Source organism: Phocoena sinus, chromosome 15 (assembly GCF_008692025.1).
Source record: "Phocoena sinus isolate mPhoSin1 chromosome 15, mPhoSin1.pri, whole genome shotgun sequence".
In the NCBI taxonomy this organism is placed as follows: domain Eukaryota; kingdom Metazoa; phylum Chordata; class Mammalia; order Artiodactyla; family Phocoenidae; genus Phocoena; species Phocoena sinus.
The window spans coordinates 43250527-43278357 of NC_045777.1; the positions used below are offsets into that span (position 1 = coordinate 43250527).

The following is a 27831-nucleotide window of genomic DNA, read 5'->3' on the forward strand; positions in this document are numbered from 1 at the left end:
GGCCTTGGTCTGAGCTCAGGCTGAGCCGCAGGACAGCTCCCGCGCAGCACAGCTCGGAATGGACGTACGTCCCCTTTTCCGATGGATTCGTTCATTCTCGTTTAGGTTAACGGGGACGCGCACGATGCGGTCTAGAAGGCAGACCCGGCAAAGGTGTGCAGTGATGTTAGCACCCAGCGTTGCGTCTGTTCGGTTTTGCAGTGTGGGTTTGTTTGTGTGATGGTAAAGGGAAAACAACTTTTATTGGGTATCTCTTGTGTGCTAGGGACTGTGACATACTTCACGTAATTCTCACGATTATCCTTAAAGTGGTTATTAAGACTCTTGGTACTGATTAGAAAACAGAAGTTAGAGAACTTGCCCAAGGTCACACAGTTCGTAAAGTGACAGACCCTGTATCTAAGCCTTCAACTCCACCGTACTACATTTGATATTAAATCAGTCATTTAAAAACATGTGTACAATAACTCACAAGGTGGTGGTTGGGGATTGCCCTAGATTAACATGAATACACATAGCCATATTCCCGCCGAGATGATTACGGAAATTTTCATAACCATATAGAATCAAAGGTGGGAATTACTGCTATGGAAACAATTCGTTTTATTTGGCTGCTTTTTTTTTTTTTGGCCCCGCGATGTGACATGCGGGGTCTTAGTTCTCAAACCCATGCCCCCTGCAGTGGAAGTGCGCAGAGTCCTAACCACTGGACCACCAGGGAATTCCCGTGGCTATTTTTTTTTTTTTAAACAGTGTTACTTTGGACTTCTCTGGAAGTCCAGTGGTTAAGAATCCACGCTTCCACTGCAGGGGGCGCTGGTTCCATCTCTGGTCAGGAACTAAGATCTCACATGCCAAGCGGCCAATAAATAAATAAAATAAACAAACAACGTTACTTGGATCCATTCTATCTAACCCTAGAAACTTTGTTCCTCTTTTGCAAGTATACAGTAGATATGTGGTCTGAGAAATGAGCCTAGGAATGGCCTACAAAGCCTCTGAATCTTATCCTTACGTTGAGTGACCTTTCCTTCCCAGCTCTACAGTAATGGATAATTTAGCTAAGTGTTTTTATCAAATACACAATTCTATAGTGTAATCCAAGGAACACCAGTATCCACAACCTTCCTTTGCCATAAACCTTTTCAATTTCAGACCTCAGGCCTGAGACTCACTTCCTTACCTATACAGTGGGGGCAGTAGTACCCACTTCTGGGGGTTTGTGATGATTCATTATTCCTTCAGCAGATATTTATGAAGTGCATATTCAGCATTGTTCTAGACACTGAAGATAAAGCAGCAAAGTCCCTGCCGTCAGAGTCTAAGTTCTAGTGTGGGAAACAGCAATACACAGATACAGATATACTGATGACAAATATATTGGTGAAAAGTGCTAAGAAGGGTATAAGTCAGGGCATATATGTATAAAATAGGGCATATATGTATAAAATAGATAACTAATGAGAACCTGTTGTTTAGCATGGGGAACTCTGCTCAATGATCTGTGGTGACCTAAATGGGAAGGAAATCTAAAAAAGAGTGGATATATGTATACCTCTAACTGATTCATCTTGCTGTACAGCAGAAACTAACACAATGGTGTAAAGCAACTATACTCCAATCAAAATTAAAAAAAAAAAAGAGTGTAAGTCAGGGAAGGTGAACTGTGACAGTGAGAGGGCCTGAAGGTTTCGAGTTAGTGTTCAGAGAAGGCACAGACCTAAAGTGGAAGGGAGTTAGCCATGTGGATATGGTGACTCATGTACATGCCACCCACACCCTGGGGCCCCTGCCTCAGCAAGGAGGCAGTGATACTGGAGCAGGGTGAGCTAGAGAGAGGCTGGTGGCTGGGAACAGAGTGAGGGCTGAGCAGTGGCTGAGGCCAAGTCAAGTAGGCCCGTTGGCCCATTTCATAAGCTTTCAGTTTTATTTTCCACGAGGTGGGGAGCCATTGAAGTGTTTTGAGCAAATAAGTGACAGAACTGGATCTAGGGTTTTTAAAAAGACCTTTGTGGCCACTGGATTAAGTAGACAGAAGTGAGGCAGGAGACCATTTAGGCTATTATAAGAATCCAAGTGAGGGATTATGGCACTTTGGCCCACGGTGGAGGTGGTGAGAAGTGGTTGATCCTGGATAGATTTTGAAAGGAGAGCTGACCAGGCTTGGTGATAGACCTGCTGTGTCGTGAGAAGGGAGGAATCAAGGATGACTCAAAGGCTTTGGCCTGAGGAACTGTAGGGATGGACTTAGCATTCTGGAGGTGGGGAAGGCTATGGTTGGAGCTGGGAGCATTCTGGAGGTGGGGAAGGTTATGGATGGAGCTGGGGTGGGAGAAGAGCTGAGAGCTCAGCTTTGAACATGATTTTAGGTGCCTGTTGGATGTCAGAGGGGATGAGTAGACCACTGGATAGAGGAGCCTGGAGTTCAAGGAAGAGGTGTGGACTGGAGATACAAATGTAGGTGTCCCCATTGTAGGGTGACCTGGATAAGATTAGAGCCTGGATAAGATTACTTATAGAGTGAGTGTGGACCAAGAGTTGAGGACTGGAGCAAGGCCTAATACCAGCAAGAAAGACTCAGTACCCCTTACTCTCTTCTTTCCAGCCCTCCCTTCCTAGCTTTTTTGTTTTTCTATTGATTGGAAAGGATTTAGTGAGTGATAGAGTAAAAAAATGTTTTACACTTTATTTTCTGGATTCCCAGTCTCCAGTATGTGCTTCTACATTACTTTAAAGAATTCACCAGGGTTTCCCTGGTGGCGCAGTGGTTGAGAGTCCGCCTGCCGATGCAGGGGACACGTGTTCGTGTCTCAGTCTGAGAGGATCCCACATGCTGCGGAGCCTGGGCGTCTGGAGCCTGTGCTCCGCAATGGGAGAGGCCACAACAGTGAGAGGCCCGCGTACCGCAAAAAAAAAAAAAAAAAAAAAAAAAGAATTCACCAAAAGTATATTTGGACAAATATGAATGCAGGTTGTGCTATTTAGTAATATGGTCAGTGAAATTCTTTTGCAATTTCTAAGTATCATTACAAAGCTAATATAAGGAGCTATTGAATTTCTAAAGACGTTTCTAATTGATCTTAAGTTATCAGTTGCCAATAGTTTTCACTGGCACAAATGTTGAAATTACAAGTTACTTTGTAATAAATAAGTGAATCTCTTGGTTGTAGATCATTTGTAAAAAAAATAAAATAATGCCATATTAAAGAAAGCCAAAGCTATAAAACTGAATAGGTGAAACTGCTCTTTCCTTTCTGTTTTTAGGATGGGTTGAATTAGTACTTAATTTGTGTTTCACAAGTGGGAATTTGTGAAATGGATTCTTCCCCCATCAGCTAGTTCTGCTTTATAAAAATCTAAAATCTAATACTGGTTTTTTAAAAAAGTAAAAATTTTAAGCAGCTCAGTTTTCAAACGTTCGGCCCAAAAGAAAAAAAAAAAGAAACATCTATACATTTCTGTTTCAAATTAAAAAACAAAACTACCAGATCACATATTTTTTAAAGAAAAGTCCTTTTGGGAAAATAGTTATAAATCATTATTAGGACAGAATTGTCATGTCACCTTTTTCTTTTTGTTGTGTAAATTCTTATAAAACGTTTTCGGGGGTTTCCACTGTTGGGGGGAGTCAGAGAGCCGGGGATATGCGCGGAGTACCCTTCGGGCCGCCGCGGTGGGCACCAGGAGGCCTCGTGTCTGACCTAGCCCGACCCCTGCCCAGCGATACTCCGCCAGTCAGCCGCGCCCGAACGGTGACGCGCCTTGCGGCTTCGTTTGCCCGTGCCCAAGATGGCTGCGATCGCCGCTGGGGATGTTGGGCGCGCCGGGCGCCGGGTAGGGGGCCCCGGCCGGCGCACCCGCCTACAGCCACTCAGCGCTGGCCAATCAGCGCCGGGAGGCCGCCGGCCCCGCCCCGACCCCGGCCGGCAGGGACGTCAGGGCGGCGGGCTCCAAGCGGTGGTGGCGGTGGTGGCTCACCTGAGTGGCTGCTCCTCTGAGCGGCGGCCGGCGGCGAGGCCCCGGGCGAGGGTGAGGCCGGCGGTGCTGGCCACGGGATGAGGAAGCGGACCGAGCCCGTCGCCCTGGAGCATGAGCGCCACGCCGCCTCGGGCTCGTCCTCCGCCGGCTCGGCCGCCGCGGCGCTGGACGCCGACTGCCGCCTGAAGCAGAACCTGTACCTGGCGGGCCCCGGGCCGGCCGAGCCGCGCTGCGCCGCCGACGCAGGCATGAAGCGGGCGCTGGGCAGGTGAGGAGCGGCGGAGGCGGCCCGGGACCCACAACCCTCCGGAGCTACTTGCCCTCCACCCCGCGTGCCCCCCGACCCTCTCCGGGCGTCCCCGGGTGCCTCCCCCGTGGTCCCCCCTGGCCCCCGCGCCCCCTTCCTTCCCGGGCGGGCCTGGGGGGCCCCCTCCAGCGACCGACAGGTGAGCGCCTCTCGACGAGGGTGGCGAGCTCCCGGACGCCCGGGAGCGCCGACTCCGCTCCGACCTGCTCTGCGTCCGACTCCGACCCATCGTCCCTCTCGCCGGGTGGGCAGCTCACCGGTGCCTGAGTCTCCGCGGCACCCTCTGCTTGAAGCTGCCGGTCCTTCGGGGACGGCTGAGGGGGTCGGTCGTGTGCAGGGACATGGGGTGCACCGCATCCTCGGCTGTCGAAGGGGTGGGGGGAAGCCCGGCGTTCGCGAGCAGCTGGCTGGTGGTACGTGGAATGTGTCCGCAGGAGTCGTCTCCTTGGGACTCTCCGTCCCGTCCGGAAGTCACCTGGTTATTTTCGGTCTCCCTTTGGGGAGATGAATGCGTTTATGTTAAATTAATCTCACAGTTGGGATAGGGGCATATTTCACGCGGGCAGGTCTCTGCCCATAGTCTGGCTGTTTGTAGAACGTATCACTCATGGCAGTTTTGAAGTCTTGATGTTTCAGTGGTGTTTGAAGAAGTTAGTATGTAATGTTCTCAGGTGTTGTAGCAGAGTCACTTATTTTGGGGTCAACTGGAATGCCCTTAATTGACACTGGCCACTTCCGTGTAAAATATTTATCCAAATAGCCCCTAAAAACATCAACTGCATTGCCTGAAAGATCATGAAATTAAACTATATACTTCTCTAAGTCAGTGGTTCCCAGTCCTGCCAGAAGTTCAGGAACTGACAGTATTTTTGTTTTTGTGTAAAATTATCTAGCAACTGGTGAGTATCTTTTGTGAAACTAAGCTGTTCTGTGAAAAGGTTTATCTGCATTAAAAACTCACAATTGGCTTTAATGCACTTTTAGTAACAAGCTTGACGTAGCACTTAGATAGGTTGGGAACTCTTCCTCTGAAGAAATCAAGTTGTGTTGCACAATGTCTGGGGAAACAGTGCTGGCCTGGCACCTTCCTTGAAAGATGTACTGTATTAAAAGGATATGATTATTTTTATTTTTGAGTTGAAGACAAAGAGAGACATTCAAGTGGTGCCATGTCCTTTGGATAAACAAAAGGTTGTTACGGGAATAAAAAGAAAAGCAGAGGGCGGGAAGGCCAAATTTGTGTGTCAGCCCATGGCTTCCTTCCCTATTGCCTGAAATGCTCTCCTGGACGTTCTCCTGCTGTGTCTTCTCCTTCAACCAGGTCTCTGCTTTACTGTCATCTCTTCAGAGAGGCCTTCCCAGACCAGCACATCCAAACTAGCCTTCCTGCCGCCTCCAACCCCCCTATTCTGTTTACTTGTTTCTTCATCGCACTTATCCCTTAGCTCAGGGGTCCCCTGTGGTCCCCAGGCCACACAGCAGGTGAGCAGAGCAGCGGGAGAGCAGGTGAAGCTTCATCTTCCGCTCCCCATCACTCCCCATTACTCGCATTACCGCCTGAACCATCCCCCCCCATCACTCACATTACTGCCTGAAACCATCCCCCTCCTTTCCGTGGAAAAACTGTCTTCCATGAAACTGGTGCCTGGTGCCAGAAAGGTTGGGGACCGCTGCCTTAGCTGACGGTGTGATTGCCTGCACACTTGACTTGCTTTGTGGGTAGTCTCCACGAGAACGGAAGCCCTCTGAGAGCAAGGACAATTTTTCTCTCAGCGTCTGTCTCCAGGGCCTGGCACATAGTAGGTGGGAGAAAATACTTGGTGAATGAATATCTAGAATAGATTCCTAGAATTGGAATTGCTGAGCCAAGGGGTGTGTGTTTATGACTTTGAAAGCAAAGGCCAAAGTGCCCTCCCAAGAAGTTGTACTGACATGCCCTCCAGTAGTGTCAGTTGCCTGCCCCCCAATATTGAACATTACCAGATATTTTGATCTTTTTCTACTTGATTGATGAAAATAACATCTGATTTGTATCTTTAATTTGCATTTCTTAATGGTTAGGTGGCAATTTTTGTGTGTTTTTCTAAGCTCATTATACATCTTTGGGATTATTTACATCTTTAATGATCCGCCTTTGTTTGGGTCCTCCTGCACATTTCTTTTAACTTTCTATTGTGCACGTGTTCAAATATACAAAAGTAGAGGAGACAGTATAATATAATGAATAGTCAGTAGTTTTCCATGTTTTGCCAATCTTGAATCATCTCTTCCTCCTCACCTCCATTTTTAGTATGGTGGGGGACTAGGCTATTTTAAAGCAAATGATTTCATCCATAAATATTTCACAGTATATCATGAACAAATAAGGACTTTTTGAAATATATCTAACCCCAAAGCTATTATCATATTGTGTCAAAATTAACAATTTATAATCTGTAATTAATTTAATATTATCTAATATCCAGTCTACATATACATTTCCCTGTCTCAGAAATGTCTTTTTAAGTTAGTTTTAAAATCCTGTACATTTCTTAAGTTTATTCCTAGTTATTTTATCTTTCTGTTGTTATTGAAAATAGAATATTTTCTTATATTACATATTGTAACTGGTTGTATTTATTACTTCTGTAACTAGCAACTTACATAATCTTAGTTTCAAGTAGTTTTTGCAGTTGTTTCTCGAATTTTCCAGGTATACTATCATGTCAGCTGCAAATAATAAGAATTTTGTCTCGTTTTCTACTTTCTTATGTCTTTTGTTTCTTTCTCTTTTTTGGTTACATTGTATTTCCAGAACGAGGTTGAATAATAGGAATGATACTGGGTATCCTGACTTTAAAGAGAATTCTTTTAGTGTTTGTGCCACGTTAGTTATTTTAGTAAGGAGTGTGTTGCTGTTTTGTCATTTTTTAAGTCAAAAATGGTTGTTGAATTTTATCAAATGCTGTTTTAGCATCTGTGAAATTATCATATAAATTTTGTCTTTTGACCTGTTAGTATGCTGAGTTGTAGAAATAGATTTTATAATATTGAATCATCATTTTATTGAATCATCAATGATAACTTTTTTTTTTTTTTTTTTTTTTTTGCGGCACACGGGCCTCTCACTATTGTGGCCTCTCCCGCTGTAGAGCACAGGCTCCAGACGCCCAGGCTCAGCGGCCATGGCTCACGGGCCCAGCCGCTCCACGGCATGTGGGATCTTCCTGGACCGGGGCATGAACCCGCATCCCCTGCATCGGCAGGCGGACTCCCAACCACTGTGCCACCAGGGAAGCCCAATGATAACTCTTATGGTGTAGACAGATTCTATTTATTAATATTTTACACCATTATTTGTGACACTAGTCTGTAATTTTCTTGTTCAATGCCGTCTTTACCAAGTTGTTTTAGTGCTTTCTATAGCTTTATTAAAAGTTTTCTGTTTCTCTTCTTTAGCCAGTTTAAACACTTTTGAAATGATCTCTTTCTTTAAATTTTGGTAGAATTCACCTGTAAAACTACCTAAGTGTGGTGCCTTTTTTTAGAATATAGCACTTTGATAACTATTATAGTTTCTTAGATATGCTCTCTCTTTCTGGGTTCGGTTTTGGTGATTTATATGTTTATAGTAAATCATCTTTTATATCTAGCTTTTTCCTCTGTACCTGGGGCTGTTCCCTAGTCTTGTTTCCTATTTTATATACTTATACCTTTTTCCCCTTTTTTCTTGCTCTAGTACACACACACACACACACACACACACACACACACACACACACACACACACAGAGTAAAGTGGATTTTTTCCTAAATAAAAAAATATTTTTTCCGAAAGCAAACCTTTTTTTGTTTATTATTCTGGGAGGCCAGGATGGAGAGAACGTGTTCTATCTGAAGGGGGCAGCAGCTACTGCAGTCTCTCCTGTTGCTCCCCAGCAGGAATGTGGTTCCAGGACAGCCAGATCTTCCAGTCTTTCCTGAAGAGTAGCTGGGTGTAAGCCTGCATCTGTGATCGCTAACTTTTTAAATGTTGCTGGCAACTAATTCAGATGAAAACAACAACCTTGGAGGGAAAACAAAACCAAAACCAGTTTGTGTGTGTGTTTTTAATTTTATTTATTTATTTATTTGGCTGCCTTGGGTCTTAGTTGGGGCATGTGGGCTTCTCTCTAGTTGCGGCTTGTGGGCTCAGTAGTTGTGGTGTACGGGCTTAATTGCCCCAGGGCATGTGGGATCTTAGTTCCCTGACCAGGGATCGAACCCATGTCCCCTGCATTGGAAGGCGGATTCTTAACCCCTGGACCACCAGGGAAGTGTGTGTGTGTGTGTGTTTTAATTGAAGTATAGTTGATTTACAATGTTGTGTTTCAATTGTACAGCAAAGTGATTCATATATATATATGTTCTTTTTCAGATTCTTTTCCCTTATAGGTTATTACAACATACTGAGTATAGTTCCCTTTTGGTTTGTTTTAATTGTTGGACTAATTATTTTTCTTTTTTGCTGTACACGGGCTTCTCACTGTTGTGGCCTCTCCCGTTGCGGAGCACAGGCTCAAGACGCGCAGGCTCAGCGGCCATAGCTCACGGGCCCAGCCGCTCCGTGGCATGTGGGATCTTCCCGGACCGGGGCACGAACCCATGTCCCCTGTATCGGCAGGCAGACTCTCAACCACTGCGCCACCAGGGAAGCCCTAAAGGGTTATTTTTGAAGGTAAATGTTTATCTGACTTACATGTCAACTGTGTACTCCATAAGAGGAGGGACTGGATACTATTTTTGCTTTGCGTATGTCTGGTACAAGGAGGCAAGTGAGGGATTCTGTGGGCCTTTCATTTTCTTTTCTGTAATCTTGGAGTTCTTGGCAATATGCAATAAAGGCATAAGTGGTCTAAATTGGGCCTAAGGAAGCAGTAATGAGATGTATAGGTCTCTGTTTCAGTCAACTAGACTATCCTTTGACTGTCAACTCACAGGCCAGATCTGCCAGATAACGGAGATCAGTGGACCGCCTGGGAGATTTCACAGCCGATGGCCTTTGTTTGTAAATACAGAAGAACTCAGGCATCACTCTTGGTTCCTTCTTGATCCAAAAGAAGGAACTTCATGCAGGGCTGCTGATGGCTTCACCATAACCCAGAAAGGCGGGTGACCAAGGTGAATGTCTGTCTCGGAGCTAGCTTTTGTCCTTAAAGTCTGCTTTTCTCCATCCCCCTTCTCCTCCCACTCCCCAGAGTAGAGTCTGTGCCTGGACCATGACAAGCAGGGGGGCAGGCTTTGTTATGGTGCCTCAAATGGGGCCCCCAACTTGGTCCCTCTCTTCCCAGTTGTGGTTTATCTTATCAGGGACACATTCCAGCCCTGGACCCGGGACCCTGGGACTTTACACCTTTTTGGTGAGATTAGTGTCCTGTATCTCTGCTTGTTTCCCAGTTCCTTTCAGCCAGCATATACTCTCCCTTCTCAAGGGAGTGTCTGTCTTCTACAGTAATGTTGAGCATACACTGCTCAAACACAGATTAAAATCTCCAGAAGATACATACCACAGAGGTAACCTTGGAAAGAGGCTTAGAAGATGGGTCATCTTCTCAGGGTTCTGCTGACAGCAGTGGAGACAGGATGCCTTTCCAGACTCATGATCCTCCTCCTCCTCCCACTAGAGCACTTTTCCTTCCAAAATGCAGTCTACGGGAAAACATTAACTACAATATTATCTTGAAAACTGACAGATTAAGTCAATGCTTTTCACCCGGACATGATGCCACAGAACTTGGGTGTCTACATGGAGAGTGGGTAGGTCATTTGTCTCTTCCTGAACTGAGGGCCAGGGTCTGGAGTGTCAGTGAGGACACGGGCTGCTGACACAGGGAAGTGTGATGCCAGGAAACCCAGCCTGAGGTGTCCAGTTAGTAGAAAGACCCGTTGTTTAGGCTTGGTGCCCATCTTAGTATTGTTTGATATTTTAGGGGAAAGCTTGAATGGAAACTGAGTCTCAAGTGAGTGTTTTCAGGTTTGTGGCTTGGGGTGAGTTGCTTAACTATGAGTTTGTTTCTTCCTCTATAATGTGGGGATAAAAATATCTTCCTTATAGGATTGGGGTGAGGGTCCAGTGTATGAAAGAGCCAGGCACACAGTGAGCACTCAGTCAGTGGCATCTTGGTCATCCCCAATATTATTGCTAGTGTTATTTGTTGGAGTATTGAGAAAGCTCTGTTAACTTAGGTCAAGAAGAATGTACCCTCCCTCCCTTTCTGCCCCCAATTTTTTTAGTTAATTAATTAACTTATTATTTATTTATTTTGGCTGTGCTGAATCTTCATTGTGGCATGCAGGCTTCTTAGTTGTGGCATGCGAACTCTTATTTGTGGCATGCATGTGGGATCTAGTTCCCCCACCAGGGATGGGACCTGCGCCCCCTGCATTGGGAGCACGGAGTCTTACCCACTGGACCACCGGGGAAGTCCCTGCCCCCAAACTATTACAGTACGTCTTCTCAGCCAGTTGTCATGCATGTAGTTGTCATCGTGATCAGTTAACACATCTGTTGGTAATAGAACGTTTTAAGCAATGCTTTTTGGTTATTCAACACTTTTTTTTCACCTGTTCATTTAGCAAAGTTTGATGTATGTACAGTAACTCTTCTAAGTGCTGAGGCTGCAGCAGTGGATGTGGGTCATGTCTTGTGGACTTTACCTTCTGGTGGCAGAGGCAGGTGACAAGCGAACAAGTATGTGCTGTGTCAGGTGCTCAGGGCTTGAGGAGGAAAGTAGGGCCAATAAGGAGCAGCTGAGGCGTGTATACAGGAGGCCTTTCTCGTAAGGGGACATTTGAATGGAAGCCACTGGCTGCTTTAGAGTGGAGGAGTGCCTGGGTATGATGTATGTCATTGACATGTCACTCTGATCGCTGGGATGAAGACAGACTGGAAGGGCAGCAGGAGCAGGGGGACCCGCTAGAAGTCATCCAGGCAACAGATGATGGGGACTTGGGCCTGGGGTAGCTGTGGAGGTGAGAAATGTTGCATTCTGGATCTGTTTCCAAGGAGGTGTCAACCGGATTTGCTGATGGATTAGTAAGAAAGAGCGAGGAGAGTCACAGGATTCACCAGTTCTCTTCTGAGCAGTGGAAGAGTGGAGCTGCCATGTGCTGAGATGGGGCAGTTGTGGGAAATGAGTTTGGTTCGGGGCATATGGAGGTGCCTATGAAACATGCAAGTGGAATAGGTAGGAGTTGGAGTTCAGGGGCGAGCTGAGGCCAACATCTGACGTTAGCCTGCAGGTAGTGTTCAGAGTCACGACAGGATCCCAGGACTGGACCCTGGGCCCTGGACAAGTAGGAGCTGGAGAAGAGGAGCCTCAAACCAAGGAGACCTGGAGGGAGGCAGCTGAGAGGAGAGCTGGGAGGAAGGGGTCAAGGGAGCTATTGGAAGAAAGCCTGTTGCAGAGGAGAGTGTGATCTGCCATTGGATTTGGAGACAGAAGGATCAGTGGTTGTTAGTGTGGTTAAGTTGAGTGGTGGAGGCAAGAGCCTGATGGAGTGGCTCAAGGGAGAAGTAGGGAGAAGAAATGCAGATAGCTTTTGCAAGGAGTTTTGCCATAAAAGGCAACAGAAGTGAGGGGGTGGGTAACTGGAGTAGGAGGAAGTTTCTGACCAGTGCTGTAGAGTGCCTTGGTGTGCTCCTGAGGATAGTCCAGGAGGGGAAAGACTGGTGATGCCGGGTGCTGGTGGCGTGGTGTCTTTGGGACCCAGTACCCCAAGGCCAAGTCAGCGGTCCCCAGACAGGAAGGTAGGCCAAGGGTGCTGTGAAGTTGCAGGGAGGTGGTTAGATATGTGTGGGGAGCACTGGAGGTTCTCTACTGGGTGCTTCTGTTTTCTCTGTGAAATAAGAACAAAGCCCTGTGCCGAGGGGAGAGGAGGTACTGCAGGTGTTTCCCTTTCAGTTCTCAACCTGGACCTGGTCTTACCTCTCTATCCTTAACCTAATCAGATGTTTCCTACCATTATTTGCTAAAGTCTCATTAACACGGACATCAAGCTCCTTGGCAGAGGCTCTTCTTTTTTTTTTTTAAGAAGATGTTGGGGGGCTTCCCTGGTGGCGCAGTGGTTGAGAGTCTGCCTGCCGATGCAGGGGACGCGGGTTGGTGCCCCAGTCCGGGAAGATCCCACATGCCGCGGAGTGGCTGGGCCCGTGAGCCATGGCCACTGAGCCTGCGCGTCCAGAGCCTGTGCTCCGCAACGGGAGAGGCCACAATAGTGAGAGGCCCGCGTACCGCAAAAAAAAAAAAATTGGGGGGATAGGAGTTAATTAATTAATTAATTTATTTTTGCTGTGTTGGGTCTTCATTTCTGTGCGAGGGCTATCTCTAGTTGTGGCAAGTGGGGGCCACTCACTGTCACGGCCTCTCTTGTTGTGGAGCACAGGCTCCAGATGCACAGGGTCAGTAGTTGTGGCTCACGGGCCTAGTTGCTCCGTGGCATGTGGGATCCTCCCAGATCAGGGCTCGAACCCGTGTCCCCTGCATTAGCAGGCAGATTCTCAACCACTGCGCCACCAGGGAAGCCCGAAACTCTTCTTTTTTGATATGCGGTGTTGCAAAAATGGATGACAGAAGTGGTTCTCATGGGAAGTCGTTTCAGCTGTGACTTGCTGTGTGTCTGAGAAGCCATGTGTGTTCTGCACAGCTGAGTACTGCCTGGTCCTGGGGGGCCTGAGGGCAGCTGCCCCCCGGAGGGCCCTGCATATGGCCCAGTGACGGGGGTGTTAAGCTGGGTTTGAGGTGGAGGTGGGTAAGAGATCAACATGAACGGAGGGCAACACAGAGTGAGTATGTGGGACGTAGGCAGAATTCTTACCTCTCAGGTTTTGCTAATACACAAATAGAAGTTTCTAAATAGAATTTGTCTTGAGATGATACTTATGGGCTTTAGTTGTCTTAATCATGTGTAATCTGTTTACCAGGTATGGAAATGCCCTGGGAAGGTAAAAAGAGAAGGGGGTAGATGAGTGTCAGTGTGAGGAGTTTCAGAAGGAATTTCATTTTGCAAAGATGAAGGCAGAGAAGGAGTGTCAATTAAGGAATACAAGCATATCTCAGGAATGCTGCAATTTAGGGTTTGTCCTTAAAGCTTGAAAGTTGTCCTGAGCATTAGGGTAAAGAAAAGAAAGTTGCAGTTATTTTCAGTTCTTATCACACTTTCAGATCTCCACACAAGGTTTAGAGATATATATACATATATATTTTTTAATAAATTTATTTATTTATTTTTGGCTGCGTTGGGTCTTTGTTGCTGCGCTTGGGCTTTCTCTAGTTGCGGCAAGCAGGGGCTACTCTTCATTGCAGTGCGTGGGCTTCTCATTATGGTGGCTTCTATTCTGGCGGAGCACAGGCTCTAGGTGCGTGGGCTTCAGTAGTTGTGGCACGCGGGCTCAGTAGTTGTGGCTTGCAGGCTCTAGAGTGCAGGCTCAGTAGTTGTGGCACACGGGCTTAGTTGCTCCATGGTATGTGGTATCTTCCAGAACCAGGGCTCGAACCCGTGTCCCCTGCATTGGCAGGCGGATTCTTTACCACTGTGCCACCAGGGAAGTCCCAAGGTTTAGATATATTGACTGAACTATTCGTAATGGGAAGGGAAGAATGTTCAGTGTTGAAGCAGGTCGTTTGGATGCCATAGTTCAGGGTCCTAAAAGAGATATATGCCTTTTAACTTTCAACTGTTTCTTTCTCCTAATAATGTGTACAACACAGATTCTTTACTGTTTCATGTTTGACTTGTGCCATTCCTAGGCCTGGAACATCATGTGGTTCCTACCTGAAAGTGGCTGTGTCAGTGTTGGGTGCTCATAGATTATTGTATTCAACGAACAGTTAACTTGCTTCTGTTGTTTGTTTGATATCAAGCTAGGCACTGGGAAAGATGAAAGATGGCAGTATCTTTTTTTTAACATTTTTATTGGAGTATAATTGCTTTGCAGTGGTGTATTAGTTTCTTCAAGCATTTTTATTATGTCTATAGAAGAGACAAAATGCAAGTGTGGCTGGAGATGATTAGTCTGATCTCACATTCATCCTTTGTTGCTCTGACATTTTTTGTGCTGTTTTATCTTCACAGTATCTCATCTTTTAGGCTCCCACTTCAATGACAGGATATAACTCATCCTGTCAATGCATCTGTGGCATACCAAGCTTTCTGTAGATAAAAGAAAAGAAATGTTCACAGTTTAGGGACACGGCACACCTTGACAAGCCATGTCATGGCAGAACCTACGGGAAGGAAAATAAGACTGCCATTCTAGGACATCGGATACTTGGCTTTGGGTTCCAGAAGGAAGGGACTGTTACACCAGTGGAGGCCAGCTGGGAGCCTGCCAGTACAGCCCCAGAGCCTCAAGAGAAAGCACAAGGGAGATTCTGCAGGGACCAAGGCAGGGATCTTCAGGTATGAGGCCACCACAAGGGATGGCAACTGCCATGGTGAAAGGCAGCCCTTGAGAGATCCTGTCTCTTTCCCTCTGTTCCCTTCTCATTTTGTTTTTTTTCCTGATTACAAAAGTAAAAAAAGATTTCTTAATACAGATTTAAAACAGAGAATATAATTGAGAAAGTGGAATTATCCCCTGGACAATTACTGTTAACAGTGTGACATATATTGAGAAGATTGCTTGCATGTTTATTCTTTTATTCATCTAACAAATACTTGTTGAAGACGTACTGTGTGCTGGAGGCTGTGGATAAAATGTTACAGAGTCAGACAGGTCCCAACCCTTGTGGAGCTCACATTCTCCTCGTGAAGGAGAAAGAAAGCAAAAAAGGTACATGTAAATACACACTAAATTTCAAGAGGTGGTAAAGTGCTATAAAGAAAAACAGGGCTTCCCTGGTGGTGCAGTGGTTAACAATCTGCCTGCCAATGCAAGAGACACGGGTTTGAGCCCTGGTCTGGGAAGATCCCACATGCCGCGGAGCAACTAAGCCCATGAGCCACCACTGCTGAACCTGCGCTCTAGAGCTTGCAAGCCACAACTACTGAGCCCACATTCCACAATTACTGAGCCTGTGCGCCTAGAGCCCACGCTCCACAACAAGAGAAGCCACCGCAATGAGATGCCTGTGCACTGCAACGAAGAGTAGCCCCCACTTGCCGCAACTAGAGAAAGGCCATGTGCAGCAATGAAGATCCAACGCAGCCAAAAACAAAATAAATAAATAAAGCAAGATAGCTTTAAGAAGAAGATAACAGACCCAAAATGGAGTTGCTTATGCTAAATAAGCCCACGTCACCAAACGGAGACTTAACTTCATTACAGACTCGGCTCTCCTAGAAATGGGTTCTTCAACCAGTCAATCAGGAATCACCTGGTCAGCACTAATGTGGTCATCTGCCTGATGGACCCCTGTTGTCTCCTAAAGGAAAGTGACCGTGGAATAAATAACTCGCTTCTGTTGTCTCATAAAACTTCCTTGTTCCCACTCTCTTCTCCCTGTGAAAGTCTTTCATTTTGTACAGCTCCTTGGAGTTCCTTTCTGTTTGCTACATGAGATGCTGCCCGATTGATGAATTGTTGAATAAAGCCAATAAGATCTTTAAGGTTTGCTCAGATGAATTTTGTTTTTTAACAGGAGGTAAAACAATTGTGTATGAAGCACTTGAAAACAAGCTATACTATAGTGATAAAACATCCTTGTCACTGTCAGGAGAACAAGGCCTTTTCACAGTAGGTCACCCAGCTGTTAAACTCTGCCAACATCCTCATGACTTTTTGTTTTCTTCTCTGGGAACAAAGACATTTATGGGATTGCACTTGTGTATTTTATTAAGGCCTTAAAGCTTTTAATTCTGTTCAGTGAAATTACTCCCAATACTATGTTTGAATAAGAGTTTGAAGATTGTTCTTAAGGTTTCCACCTATAAACTAGGTAGAAGTCCACCTGTTAGTCTTGGGGAGTGAATTTTGGATTTACTCTTTTGTTCCTTCTGAGAGAATATAATGAGATAATAGAATAGAATATATATATATGTATGTACACATACATATATGATGGAATATATAATATAAGATGTATTTTGAAATATATCTCTTAATATAATGGAATAAAGCGAAAAACTCTTCCTTAATAATCTTGATGGTTACAGTAATAGAGGAATTGGTGAAAACTAAATATAGATACTTTTTAATAGGAATACAATTCTTCCACTTCTGGCCACTGAAGATAGAGTAACAGGGACTGAATTTACCCTGAAATAACTAAAACAACAACAAAATCCAGACAAAATGCATGAAACAAGGTTTACAAACACTGGCCACTGGCAACGAGAGACAGTAGTCTCTGGAGAGGTGACAAACAAAGTGAGCCCTACAACAACTCCAGCTTACTGCCGTGAGAGTTTCCCCGCTGTATCACAGGGACAAGGAAATTGATGTGGAGCCTGGTGGACTTCCTGAGCTGTGGATAAGGTGCTGAGAGTCTGGGGACACCAACATGCCTACACTTTATAGGACAGAGGACCAGGGAGAGACATTGGTACAGAGAGAACTCTGGAGATCTGCAGAGGAGAATCTGGAGATCTCTACACCTTGAGTATTCAACACAGTGCTGCGCAGCACACATGTGTGAGGAAACTATCTGAGGCTGGGGAGAGAACTTCCCGAAAGGTTTAGATGAAACAGTTCCAGTTCCCTCTAACAAGACCATAATTCACTGAACACTGGGTAGAACACTCAGGAATGTCATGCTTCAGTAATGGGAAATAATTAGCCCTAGACAGAGTACTGCTCTGGACCTACCTAACAAATCATAAAAACAAAACCCAGAAGAATCAAACTGTTTCCAATTCACTGCATCCTGAAACAAGATTCAGTATTTATAGGAACATAAAAATATCCAGCACCCAACAAAGTAAAATTCACAATGTCTCATATCTAATCAAATATTACCAGATGTATTAGTTTGCTTGGGCAGCCGTAACAAAGTACTACATACTGGGTGGCTGAAACGAGAGAAATTTATTTTTTCACAATTCTGGATGCTAGAAGTCTGAGATCAGTGTGTTGGCAGCATTGGTTTCTTCTGGGGCCTCTCTCCTTGGCTTGTAGATGTCCATGTTCTCCCTGTGTCTTACATGGTCTTTCCTCTGCATGTCTGTCCAGGTTTCTTCTTATAAGGACACCAGTCTTATTGGATTACAGCCTACCATAATGACCAATTTTTCTTTTTAACATTTATTTATTTAGGCTGCGCTGGGTCTTAGTTGCAGCACGCAGACTCTTAGTTGCGGCATGCAAACTCTTAGTTGTGGTATGCATGCAGGATCTAGTTTCCTGACCAGGGATCGAATCCAGGTCCCCTGCATTGGGAACACGGAGTCTTACCCACTTGACCACCAGGGAAGTCCCCACTAATGACCGAATTTTAACTTAATTTAACCTCTTAAAGACTCTATCTCCAAATACAGTCACATTCTTAGCACCTGGGGTTAGTATCTAGATGTATGAATTACAGTTGGGGAGCACAGTGCAAGGAGACAGGAAAATGTAACCTGTAATGAGAATAAACAATCAATGAAAACCAATCCAGAACCGACACAGATGGTACAGTCAGCAAAGGACATTAGGACAGTTATTACAACTATATTCCATGTGTTCAAAAAGTTAAGTAGAGTCATGGAAGGTATGAAAATTACCCAAATCAAGTTTCTAAAGATGACAAACTACAAGTGTGTTAAGTGAAAGATATACTGAGGGGCATTAATGGCAGATTAGATGTTGTAGAAGGAAAGATTCAGTTATCCAACATGAAACATAAAAAAGAATCAAAAAATTTTCAGACGTAGCACTGAACTGTGGAACAACTTCAGGCAACTTAATATATGGGTAATTAGAGTTCCCACAGAAGCAGGAGAGAAAGAAAAAATAGGTGAAAGAATAATGGCCAGAAACTTCCCAAGCTTGATGGAAACTGTAAACTCAACTCAGTGAATCACCCACACAAAAAACAGGAAGAAGGGACTACCCTGGTGGCGCAGTGGTTGAGAGTCCGCCTGCTGATGCAGGGGACACGGGTTCGTGCCCCGGTCTGGGAAGATCCCACATGCTGCGGAGTGGCTGGGCCCGTGAGCCATGGCCACTGAGCCTGCGCGTCCAGAGCCTGTGCTCCACAACAGGAGAGGCCACAACAGTGAGAGGCCCGCGTACCACAAAAAAAAAACAAAAAAAAAAAACAGGAAGAAAACTATACCAAGGCACATCATAATCAAATTACTCAAAACCAGTGATGAAGAGAAAAATCTTAAAAGCAGCCAGAGGAATAAAGACATGTACAGGAAAGCAAATATGCAGGTGACAGCCAATTTCTTGTGATAAAAAAAAAGGCGGCCATGGAACAGCATATTTAAAACACTTGAAAAAAAAAAAGAAAACCAAAAAACCTCTGTCCACCTAAAATTTATTCTCTCTTTTCTCTTCTCTTTTCTTTTTTCTTTCCTCTTTTTTTTTCTCCTTCCTCTCTGCCTTCTTTCTTTCCTTATAAATGAAGTGTAATTGACTTAACTATATTAGTTTCAGGTGTACAACATAGTGATTCAGTATTTTTATACATTACAAAATGATCACCATGATAAGTCGCTACCATCTCTCACCCTACAGAGTTATAGTATTATTGATTATATTCCCTGTACTGTATGTTTCATCCCTGTGACTTACTTATTTTACTGGAAGTTTGTACTTCTTTTTTTTTTTTTTTTTTTTTTTTGTGGTATGCGGGCCTCTCACTGCTGTGGCCTCTCCCGTTGTGGAGCACAGGCTCCGGATGCGCAGGCCCAGCGGCCATGGCTCACGGGCCCAGCCGCTCCGTGGCATGTGGGATCCTCCCGGACCGGGGCACGAACCTGTGTCCCCTGCATCGGCAGGCGGACTCTCAACCACTGCACCACCAGGGAAGCCCGGAAGTTTGTACTTCTTAATCTCCCTAACCTATTTCACTTATCCCCCTACATGCCTCCCCTCTGGTAGCCACCAATTTGTTCTCTATCAGTCTGTTTCTGTTTTGTTATGTTTGTTCTGTTCTTTAGATTCCACATACAAGACAAATCATATGGTATTTGTCTTCCTCTGTCTGACTTATCTCAGCATAATACCTTCAGGTCCCTCCATATTGTCACAAAAGACAGATTTCATTTTTTAAAAAAATAAGTTTATTTTTGGCTGTGTTGGGTCTTTGTTGCTGCACATAGGCTTTTTCTAGTTGCAGCAAGCGAGGGCTACTCTTTGTTGCGGAGCACGGACTCTAGGCACACGGGCTTCAGTAGTTGTGGTGCTTGGGCTTAGTTGCTCCGCAGCATGTGGGATCTTCCTGGACCAGGGCTCAAACCCATATCCCCTGCATTGGTGGGCAGATTCTTAACCACTGCGCCACCAGGGAAGTTCCCAGATTTCTTTTTTTTTTTAATGGCTGAATCATGGTCTTGTGTGTGTGTGTGTGTGTATATGTGTGTGTGTGTGTGTGTGTGCGTGTGTGTGTATCACATCATTATCCATTCATCTGTTATTGTCTTTTTTGATGATAGTCATTCTGACAGGTGTGAGGTGATATCTCATGGTTTTCATTTGCATTTACTTGATTAGTGATGCTAAGCATCTTTTCATGTGTCTCTTGGCCATCTGTGTATCTTCTTTGGAAAAATGTCTGTGTGGGTCCTCTGACCCATTTTTTAATTGAGCTGTTTGTTTTTTAATGTTTAGTTATATGAGTTCTTATACATATTGGCTATTAACCCCTTATCAAATACACTGTTTGCAAATATCTTCTCTCATTCAGTAGGGTGCCTTTTTGTTTTGCTGATAGTTTCCTTCACTGTGCAAAAGCTTTTTAGTTGGATGTAGTCCTATTCATTTATTTTTCCCTTTGTTTCCCTTGCCTGAGGAGATATCTATATATCTGTATATATCTGATGTCAGAGAGCATACTGCCTATGTTTTCTTCTAGGAGTTTATGGTTTCAGGTCTTACATTAATCCATTTTGAATTTATTTTTGTATATAGTGTGAGAAAGTAGTCCAGTTCGCTTCTTTTGCATGTAGCTCTCCAGTTTTCCCAACAACATTTATTGAAGAGGCTTTCTTTTTCCCATCATATATTCTTGCCTCCTTTGTCGTAGATTAATTGACCATATAATTGTGGGTTTATTTCTGGGCTCGCTGTTCTGTTCTGTTGATCCATGTGTCTGTTTTTGTTCCAGTATCATACTGTTTTTTTGTTTTTGTTTGTTTAGGCTGCACTGTGTCTTAGTTGTGGCACGCGAGATCTTGTAGCATGTTTACTTGCAGCATGCGGGATCTTAGGTTGCGGCATGTGGGCTTCTTAGTTGTGGCATGCATGTGGGATCTTTTTCCCCGACTAGGGATTGAACTGAGGCACCTTGCATTGGGACTGTGGAGTCTTACCCACTGGACCACCAGGGAAGTCCCACTGTTGTTTTTTTTAAAAATTGAAGTATAGTTGATTTACAGTGTTGTCATACTGTTTTGATTACTATAGCTTTGTAGTATAGTTGGAAATAATGGCACATGATACCTCCAGCTTTGTTCTTTCTTAAAATTATTTTGGCTATTTTGGACTCTTTTGTGTTTCCATACAAATTTTGGCATTATTTGTTCTAGTTCTGTGAAAAATTCCGTTGGAATTTTGATAGGGATTGCATTGAATCTGTGGATTGTCTTGGGATTCTTCTAATCCATGAACATGATATATCTTTCCATTTGTTTCTTTTTAGTTTCTTTCATCAGTGTATTATAGTTTTCTGGGTACAGATCTTTTCCCTCCTTGGTTAGATTTACTCCTGGATATTTTATTCTTTTTGATGCAATTGTAAATGGGGTTGTTTTCTTAATTTCTCTTTCTGACAGTTCATTGTTAGTGTACAGAAATGCAACAGATTTGTATTATTTTGCATCCTGCAGCTTTACTGAATTCATTGGTGAGTTCTGATAGGTTTTTTGGTGGTGTCTTTAGGATATTTTCTATATAATGTCATGTCATATGCAAACAGTGACCGTTTTACTGCTTCCTTTCCAACTTGGATTCTTTTCATTTTTCTTGTCTGATTGCTGTGTCTAGGACTTCCAGTACTATCTTGAATAAAAATGGTGAGTGGGCATCCTTGTCTTGTTCCTGATCTTAGGGGAAATGCTTTCCGCTTGTCACCTTTTTGTATGATGTTGGCATAGATTTACCATAGATGGATAGATGGCCTTTGTTATGTTGAGGTATATTCCCCCTATACCAACTTGGGTGAAAGTTTTTATCATAAATGGGTATTGGATTTTGTCAAAAGCTTTTTCTGCATCTATTAAGATGATCATGATTTTTATTTTTCAATTTGTTATGTGGTGTATCACATTGATTTCTGGGTATTGAAACACCCGCATCCATGGGATAAATCCCACTTGATTATGGTGTATGATCTTTTTGATGTATTGTTGAATTCATTTTGCTAATATTTTATTGAAGATTTTTACATCAGTGTTCATCAGGGATATTGGCCTCTGTTTTCCTTATTTTGTGGTATACTCATCTGGTTTTGGTACCAAGGTGATGCTGGCCTTGTAGAATGAGTTTGGAAGCACTCCTGACTCTTCCTTTTTTGCGGTAGTTGGAGAAAGATAGATATCAATTCTTTAAATGTTTGGTAGAATTCATCTATAAATCCATCTGATCCTGGACTTTGTTGGGAGTTTGTTTTGTTTTGGTTTTTGTTTTTGTTTATTTTGCTGATTCAGTTTCATGACTGGTAATCATTCTGTTCATATCTTCTGTTTTTTTCTGATTCAGTTTTAGGAGATTGTACGTTTTTAGGAATTTATCCATTTATTCTGGGTTGTCCATTTGATTGGTGTTTAATTGTAGTAATCTTTTATGATCCTTTGTATTTCTGTGGTGTCATTTATAACTTCTCTTTCATTTCTGATTTTATTGATTTGGTCCCACTCTTTTTTTTATTGATGAGTCTGGCTAAAGGTTTGTCAATTTTGTTTATCTTTTCAAAGAACTAGCTCTTAGTTTCATTGATCTTTTCTGCTGTTGTTTTAAGTCTCCATTTATTTCTGCTCAGATCTTTATTTTTCTTTCCTTCTACTAACTATGAGTTTTGTTTGTTCTTCTATTTCTAGTTCCTTAGATTTTTCTTGTTTCCTGAGGTAGGCTTGTATTACTATAAACTTCTTTCTTAGAATGCTCTTGCTGTGTCCCATAGGTTTTGGATCATTGTATTTCCATTTTCATTTGTCTTCAGGTATTTTTTAATTTCCTCTTTGATTTCTTCAGTGACCCATTGTTTGTTGAGAAGCATATTGTTTAGCCTCCACATGTGTGTTTGTGTTTTTTGCAGTTTTTTCCATGTAGTAGATTTCTACTCTCATACCACTGTGGTTGGAAAGGATGCTTGCTATGCTTTCCATCTTAACTTTATTGAGACTTGATATATCTTTTAAGTTCATCTGGTCTAGTGTGTCACTTAAGGCCAGTGTTTCCTTATTGATTTCCTCTCTGGATGATCTGTCCACTGATGTAAGTGGGGTGTTAAAGTCCCCTACTATTATTGTGTTACTGTCAGTTTTTCCCTTCATGTTTGTTAATATTTGCTATATGTATTTAGTTGCTCCTATGTTGGGTGCATATATGTTTACATTTGTTATATCTTCCTATTGGATTGATCCCTTGATCATTATTTAATGTCCTTTGTCTCTTGTTACAGTCTGTTCAAAAATCTATTTTGTCTGATATACGTATTGCTGCCCCTGCTCTCTTTTTGTTTCCATTTGCGTGGAATACCGTTTTCCATTGCCTCACTCTCAGTCTCTGTGTTTTTAGATCTGAAATGAGTCTCTTCAGCATAGTAGTCAGCATATAGATGGGTTGTGTTTTTTTTTAGTCTGTTAAGCCGTTCTGTGCCTTTTGATTGGAGCATTTAGTCCATTTACTTTTAAAGTAATTATTGATAGGTATGTACTTATCGCCATTTTTAAAAATAAATTTATTTATTTATTTTTGGTTGCGATGGGTCCTCATTGCTGTGCACAGGCCTTCTCTAGTGGTGGCAAGCAGGGGCTACTCTTCGTTGCGTTGGTGCGGGCTTCTCATTGTGGTGGCTTCTCTTGTTGCGGAGCACGGGCTCTAGGCACGTGGGCTTCAGTAGTCATGGCATGCAGGCTCAGTAGTTGTGGCTCGCGGGCTCTAGAGCGCAGGCTCAGTAGTTGTGGTGCATGGGCTTAGTTGCTCCACGGCACGTGGGATCTTCCTGGACCAGGCTCGAACCTGTGTCCCCTGCATTGGCAGGCGGATTCTTAACCACTGTGCCACCAGGGAAGTCCCTACTTATTTCCATTTTGTTAAATGTTTTCTGATTGTTTTTATAGTTCTCATTTGTTCCTTCTTCTTTTGCTCTTTTGTGATTTGATGATATCTTTAGTGTTATATTTGGGTTGCTTTCTCTTTGTGTGTGTGTGTGAGAGAGAGAGTTGTAAGATTTTGGTTTGTGGTTACCATGATGTTCATATATAACAATTACAGACACACATATGTAATATATGTTAGTAATAACTTGTGTTATTATTTTAAGTTGATGATCTTTTAAGTTGAAATTCAGTCTAACAACCCTGCATTTTTATTCTCCCACCATGTTTAATTTTTTTGACATCATGTTTTACATCTTTTTGTGTATACCTTAACTACTTATCGTGGATATAGGTGATTTTACCACTTTTGTCTTTTACCCTTCCTACTAGCTTTATAAGTGGTTGATGCACTGCATTTACTGTATGTTTGCCTTTACCAATGAGATTTTTTCCTTTCATAATTTTCATATTTCTAGTTGTGTGGTCTCTTCCATTTTTTTTTTTTTAAATCCTGCTTAGAGAAGTCCCTTTAACATTTCTCATAATGCCAATGCAGTGGTGCTGAATTCTTTTAGTTATTGTTTATATGTAGAACATTTTCTTTCTTCTTCAAATATGAATGATAGCCCTGCTGGGTAGAGTATTTTTGGTTACTGTAAGTACCCTATATATGAACCTTGAAGTTGTGAACTTTCAAAAACGGAAACGTGCTCACATGTCCAGTCATGTAAGTTAGTTCATGTGTCTGGCGTACATTGTCACGTGCATGCATCCTCTACAAGTGGTTGTCCTTTTGTGTACTTTACAGTAGTGTATAGAGTACAGTAGTACAGTGTCTTTATTTCAAGCCCAGGATATCTGGAAGGAAGTGTAAAAGCAGTGATGATGTAGCTGGACTTTTCTAGGTACTGTACTGTAAGATTAAAAGTGCTTTCTTTATTTTTTGTGTTTGTTTTTTATGTATTACTTGTGTGAAAATTATTATAAACCTATTGCAGTACAGTACTATATAGCCAATTGTGTTTGGGTACCTAGGCTAACTTTGTTGGACTTAACGAACAAATTGGACTTAATGAATGGACTCTTGCAATGGAACTCATTTGTATGTAGGGGACTTACTATATAGATTTTTTTCCCTTTCATTACTTTGAATATATCGTGCCACTTCCTTCTGGCCTGCGAAGTTTCTGCTGAAAAGTCGGCTGATAGTCTTAGGGAGTTCCCCTGCACATAACTAATTGCCTTTTTTTTTGCTACTTTTAAGATTCTTTATCTTTAATTTTGCCACTTTAATTATAATTTGTCTTGGTGTAGATCTCTTTGGATTCACCTTGTTTGGGACTTAGTGCTTCCTGGACTTGGATGTCTGTTTCCTTTTCCAGGTTAGGGAAGTTTTCAGCTATTATTTGTTTGAATAAGTTCTGTGCCTCTTTCTCTCTTCTCCTTTTGGGACACCTATAATGTGAATGTTAGTATGCTTGATGTGGTCCTAGATGTCTCTTATTAAACTATGCTCATTTTAAAAAATTCTTTTTTCTGTTAAGGCTGGATGGTTCCACTACTCTGTCTTCCAGTTTGCTGATTCGTTCTCATTCACTGTTCATTCCTTCCAGTGTAGTTTTATTTCAGTTATTATGTTCGTCAGCTCTGTTTGATTCTTCTTTATATTTTCTAACTTGTTGAAATTCTCACTGCGTTCATCCATTCTTCCCCCAAGTTCTTTAAGCATCTTTATGAATATTACCTTGAACTCTTTGTTGGGTAGTTTGCTTATCTCTGTCTTGCTCAGTTCTTCTTCTAGGGTTTTGTCTTGTTCCTTTATTTGAAACAGATTCCTTTGTTGTTTCATTTTGTCTAATTCTCTGTGTTTATTTCCCCATATTTGGTAGGTTGGTTACGTCTCCTGATCTTGGAAAAGTGGCCCTATGTAGGAGATGTCCTGTGTGGCTTAGCAGTCTACTCCCCTCTGGCCACCAGAGCTATATGCTCTAGGGGTGCCCCCTATGTTGGCTGCATGGGCCCTTCTGTTGTGGCAGGGTCTACTACTGTGGGCATGCTGAGAGGTGGGCCTGGACCCGGGCCAGGTTGACTGCCAGGTCCTGCCTCGTGCAGTGGCTGTTGGCCCATTGGTTGTTGGGGCCGAGTCCTGGTACATCTAGCTGCATGTCCTGCGGTGTCCTGGGGTTGTTGCCAGCCTGCTAGTGGGCGGATAAGCCCCTGACCCTAATAGGCTAGAGAGAAGACTCCAAAATGGTGCCTGCCAGTGCCACTGTTCTTGTGGTAGAATGAGCTCCCCAAAATGGCTGCTACCAGTATCTGTGTCCCCAAGGGGAGTCCCAGTTGCCTCCTGCCTCTTCAGGATGCTCTCCAAGATTAGTAAGTTGGTGTGACCCAGGCTACTTTCAAATTACTATCTCTCTGCTGGGACTTGGAGCATGAGATTTTGTGTGCACCCTTTAACAGCACACTCTCTGTTTACTGTAGCTCTCTAGCTCTCCTGTATTGAAGCCCCACTAGCCTTCAAAGCGAGATGTTCTGGGGGCTGATCTTCCTGGTGCAGGACCCCTGGACTGGGGTGCCTGATGTGGGGCTCAGACCCCTCACTCCTTGGGGAAAACATGTGCAATTGTGATTATCCTTCTGTCAGTGTGTTGCCTACTTGGGGTGTGGGTCTGCCTCTCCTACCTGTCACATTGTGGTTCCTTCTTCATACCGTTAATTCTGGAAAGTCTTTTCTGCTAGTCTTTATGTTCTTCTCATAGACAGGTGTTCTGTAAATAGTTGTGATTTTGGTGTGCCTGTGGGAAAAGGTGAGCTCAGGGTTTTCCTGCTCCACCATCTTGGCCACACTTCACCTAGAATTCTTTACCAGGTGAACACATCTTCCAAAAACAAAGAAGTTTTCAGACACATGAAAGCTGAAAGAGTTAATCACCAGCAGACCCACACTCTAAGAAACGTTCAAGGATGTCCTTCAGGCAGAAGAAAAATTATACCAGATGAAAACCTGAATCTACACAAATGAATGAAGAACACTGGAAATGATTATGTGAGAAAATATGTAAGCTATATTTTTTATTATTTAAATATCTTTATATTAAAATTGCTTATATAAAAGTAGTAACAATGCTTTGTGAAGTTTATAACATCTATAAAGTAAAATTCATGACAACAAATGGATATAGCCCAGGAGAGAAGAAATGGAAGTAAACTATTATAAGATCTTTATGTTATATGTGAAATGGTATAATCTCACTTGGATGTCAATATGATAAAGATGGATACTGTAAACCTTAAGGCAGTCACTAAAGGAACAAAACCAAGAGTTAATAGGTACCCAACAAAGGAAATAAAATGAAATCATAAAAAAAATGCTTGGTTAATTCAAAGGAAGGCAGAAAATGAGGAAAAGGGGAACAAAGATAGATGGAACAAATAGAAAACAAAAAGTAAGATGGTCCAAACACCCAATTATAAGGCAGAGATGATTCAGATTGGTTAAAAAAAAGCAATATCCAACTATGTGATGCCTACCAAAGAAAGGCATTTTAAATATAAAACAAAAAGGTTAAAATTATATGAATGAAAATATATACATACCATGGTAACACTAGTTAGAAGGTAGCTGGGGTGTCTATATTAATATCAGATGAAGTAGACTTCAGAGCAAAGAATATTACCGAGATAAAGAATATCATTTCATAATGACAAAGGGATAAAATAATCAAGGGGACATAACAGCCCTAAACATTTAAATACATAATTGACAGGGCTTCAGAATACATGAAGCAGAAATAGAACTGCAAGGAAAATAGACACATCCACAATTATAATCAGAGATTTCAATAACTGATAGAAGCAGGAAGCAGAAAATCAGTAAGGATATAGTACACTTGACCAACATTGTTCACCAGTTTAACTTGGTTGACAGTTCCCCCAACAATAGCAGGTACACATTCTCCTCAAGTACACATGGAACATTTACCAGGTAGACCACATTCTAGGCCATGAAACAAGTCTCAATAATTTAAGAGAATTTATGTCATGCAAAGTCTGTTTTCTGACCACAAAGATTTAAATTAGAAATCAATAATAGAAAGATGTCTGGAAAAATCCCCAAACATTTGAGTACTGAATAACACACTTTTGAATAAACCACCAGTCAAGGAAGAAATCAA

General features: G+C 42.9%; 1 protein-coding gene across 3 annotated transcripts in view; it reads left to right on the forward strand.

The window, feature by feature from the left end:
- The first annotated feature begins 3910 nt into the window (after positions 1-3910).
- The window catches only part of ABHD12 (abhydrolase domain containing 12, lysophospholipase), a 68788-nt gene continuing 44867 nt past the window's right edge, over positions 3911-27831 (forward strand). The window contains exons 1-2 of one of the 3 annotated variants that reach the window (XM_032606253.1): positions 4129-4246; positions 26526-26714. In XM_032606253.1, coding sequence (XP_032462144.1) covers positions 26713-26714 — 2 coding nt within the window. In that variant the 5' untranslated portion in view covers positions 4129-4246; positions 26526-26712. Of the gene's footprint in view, positions 4247-26525; positions 26715-27831 lie in introns of all 3 variants that reach the window. The other 2 variants (XM_032606251.1, XM_032606254.1) reach the window with 2 other exon arrangements.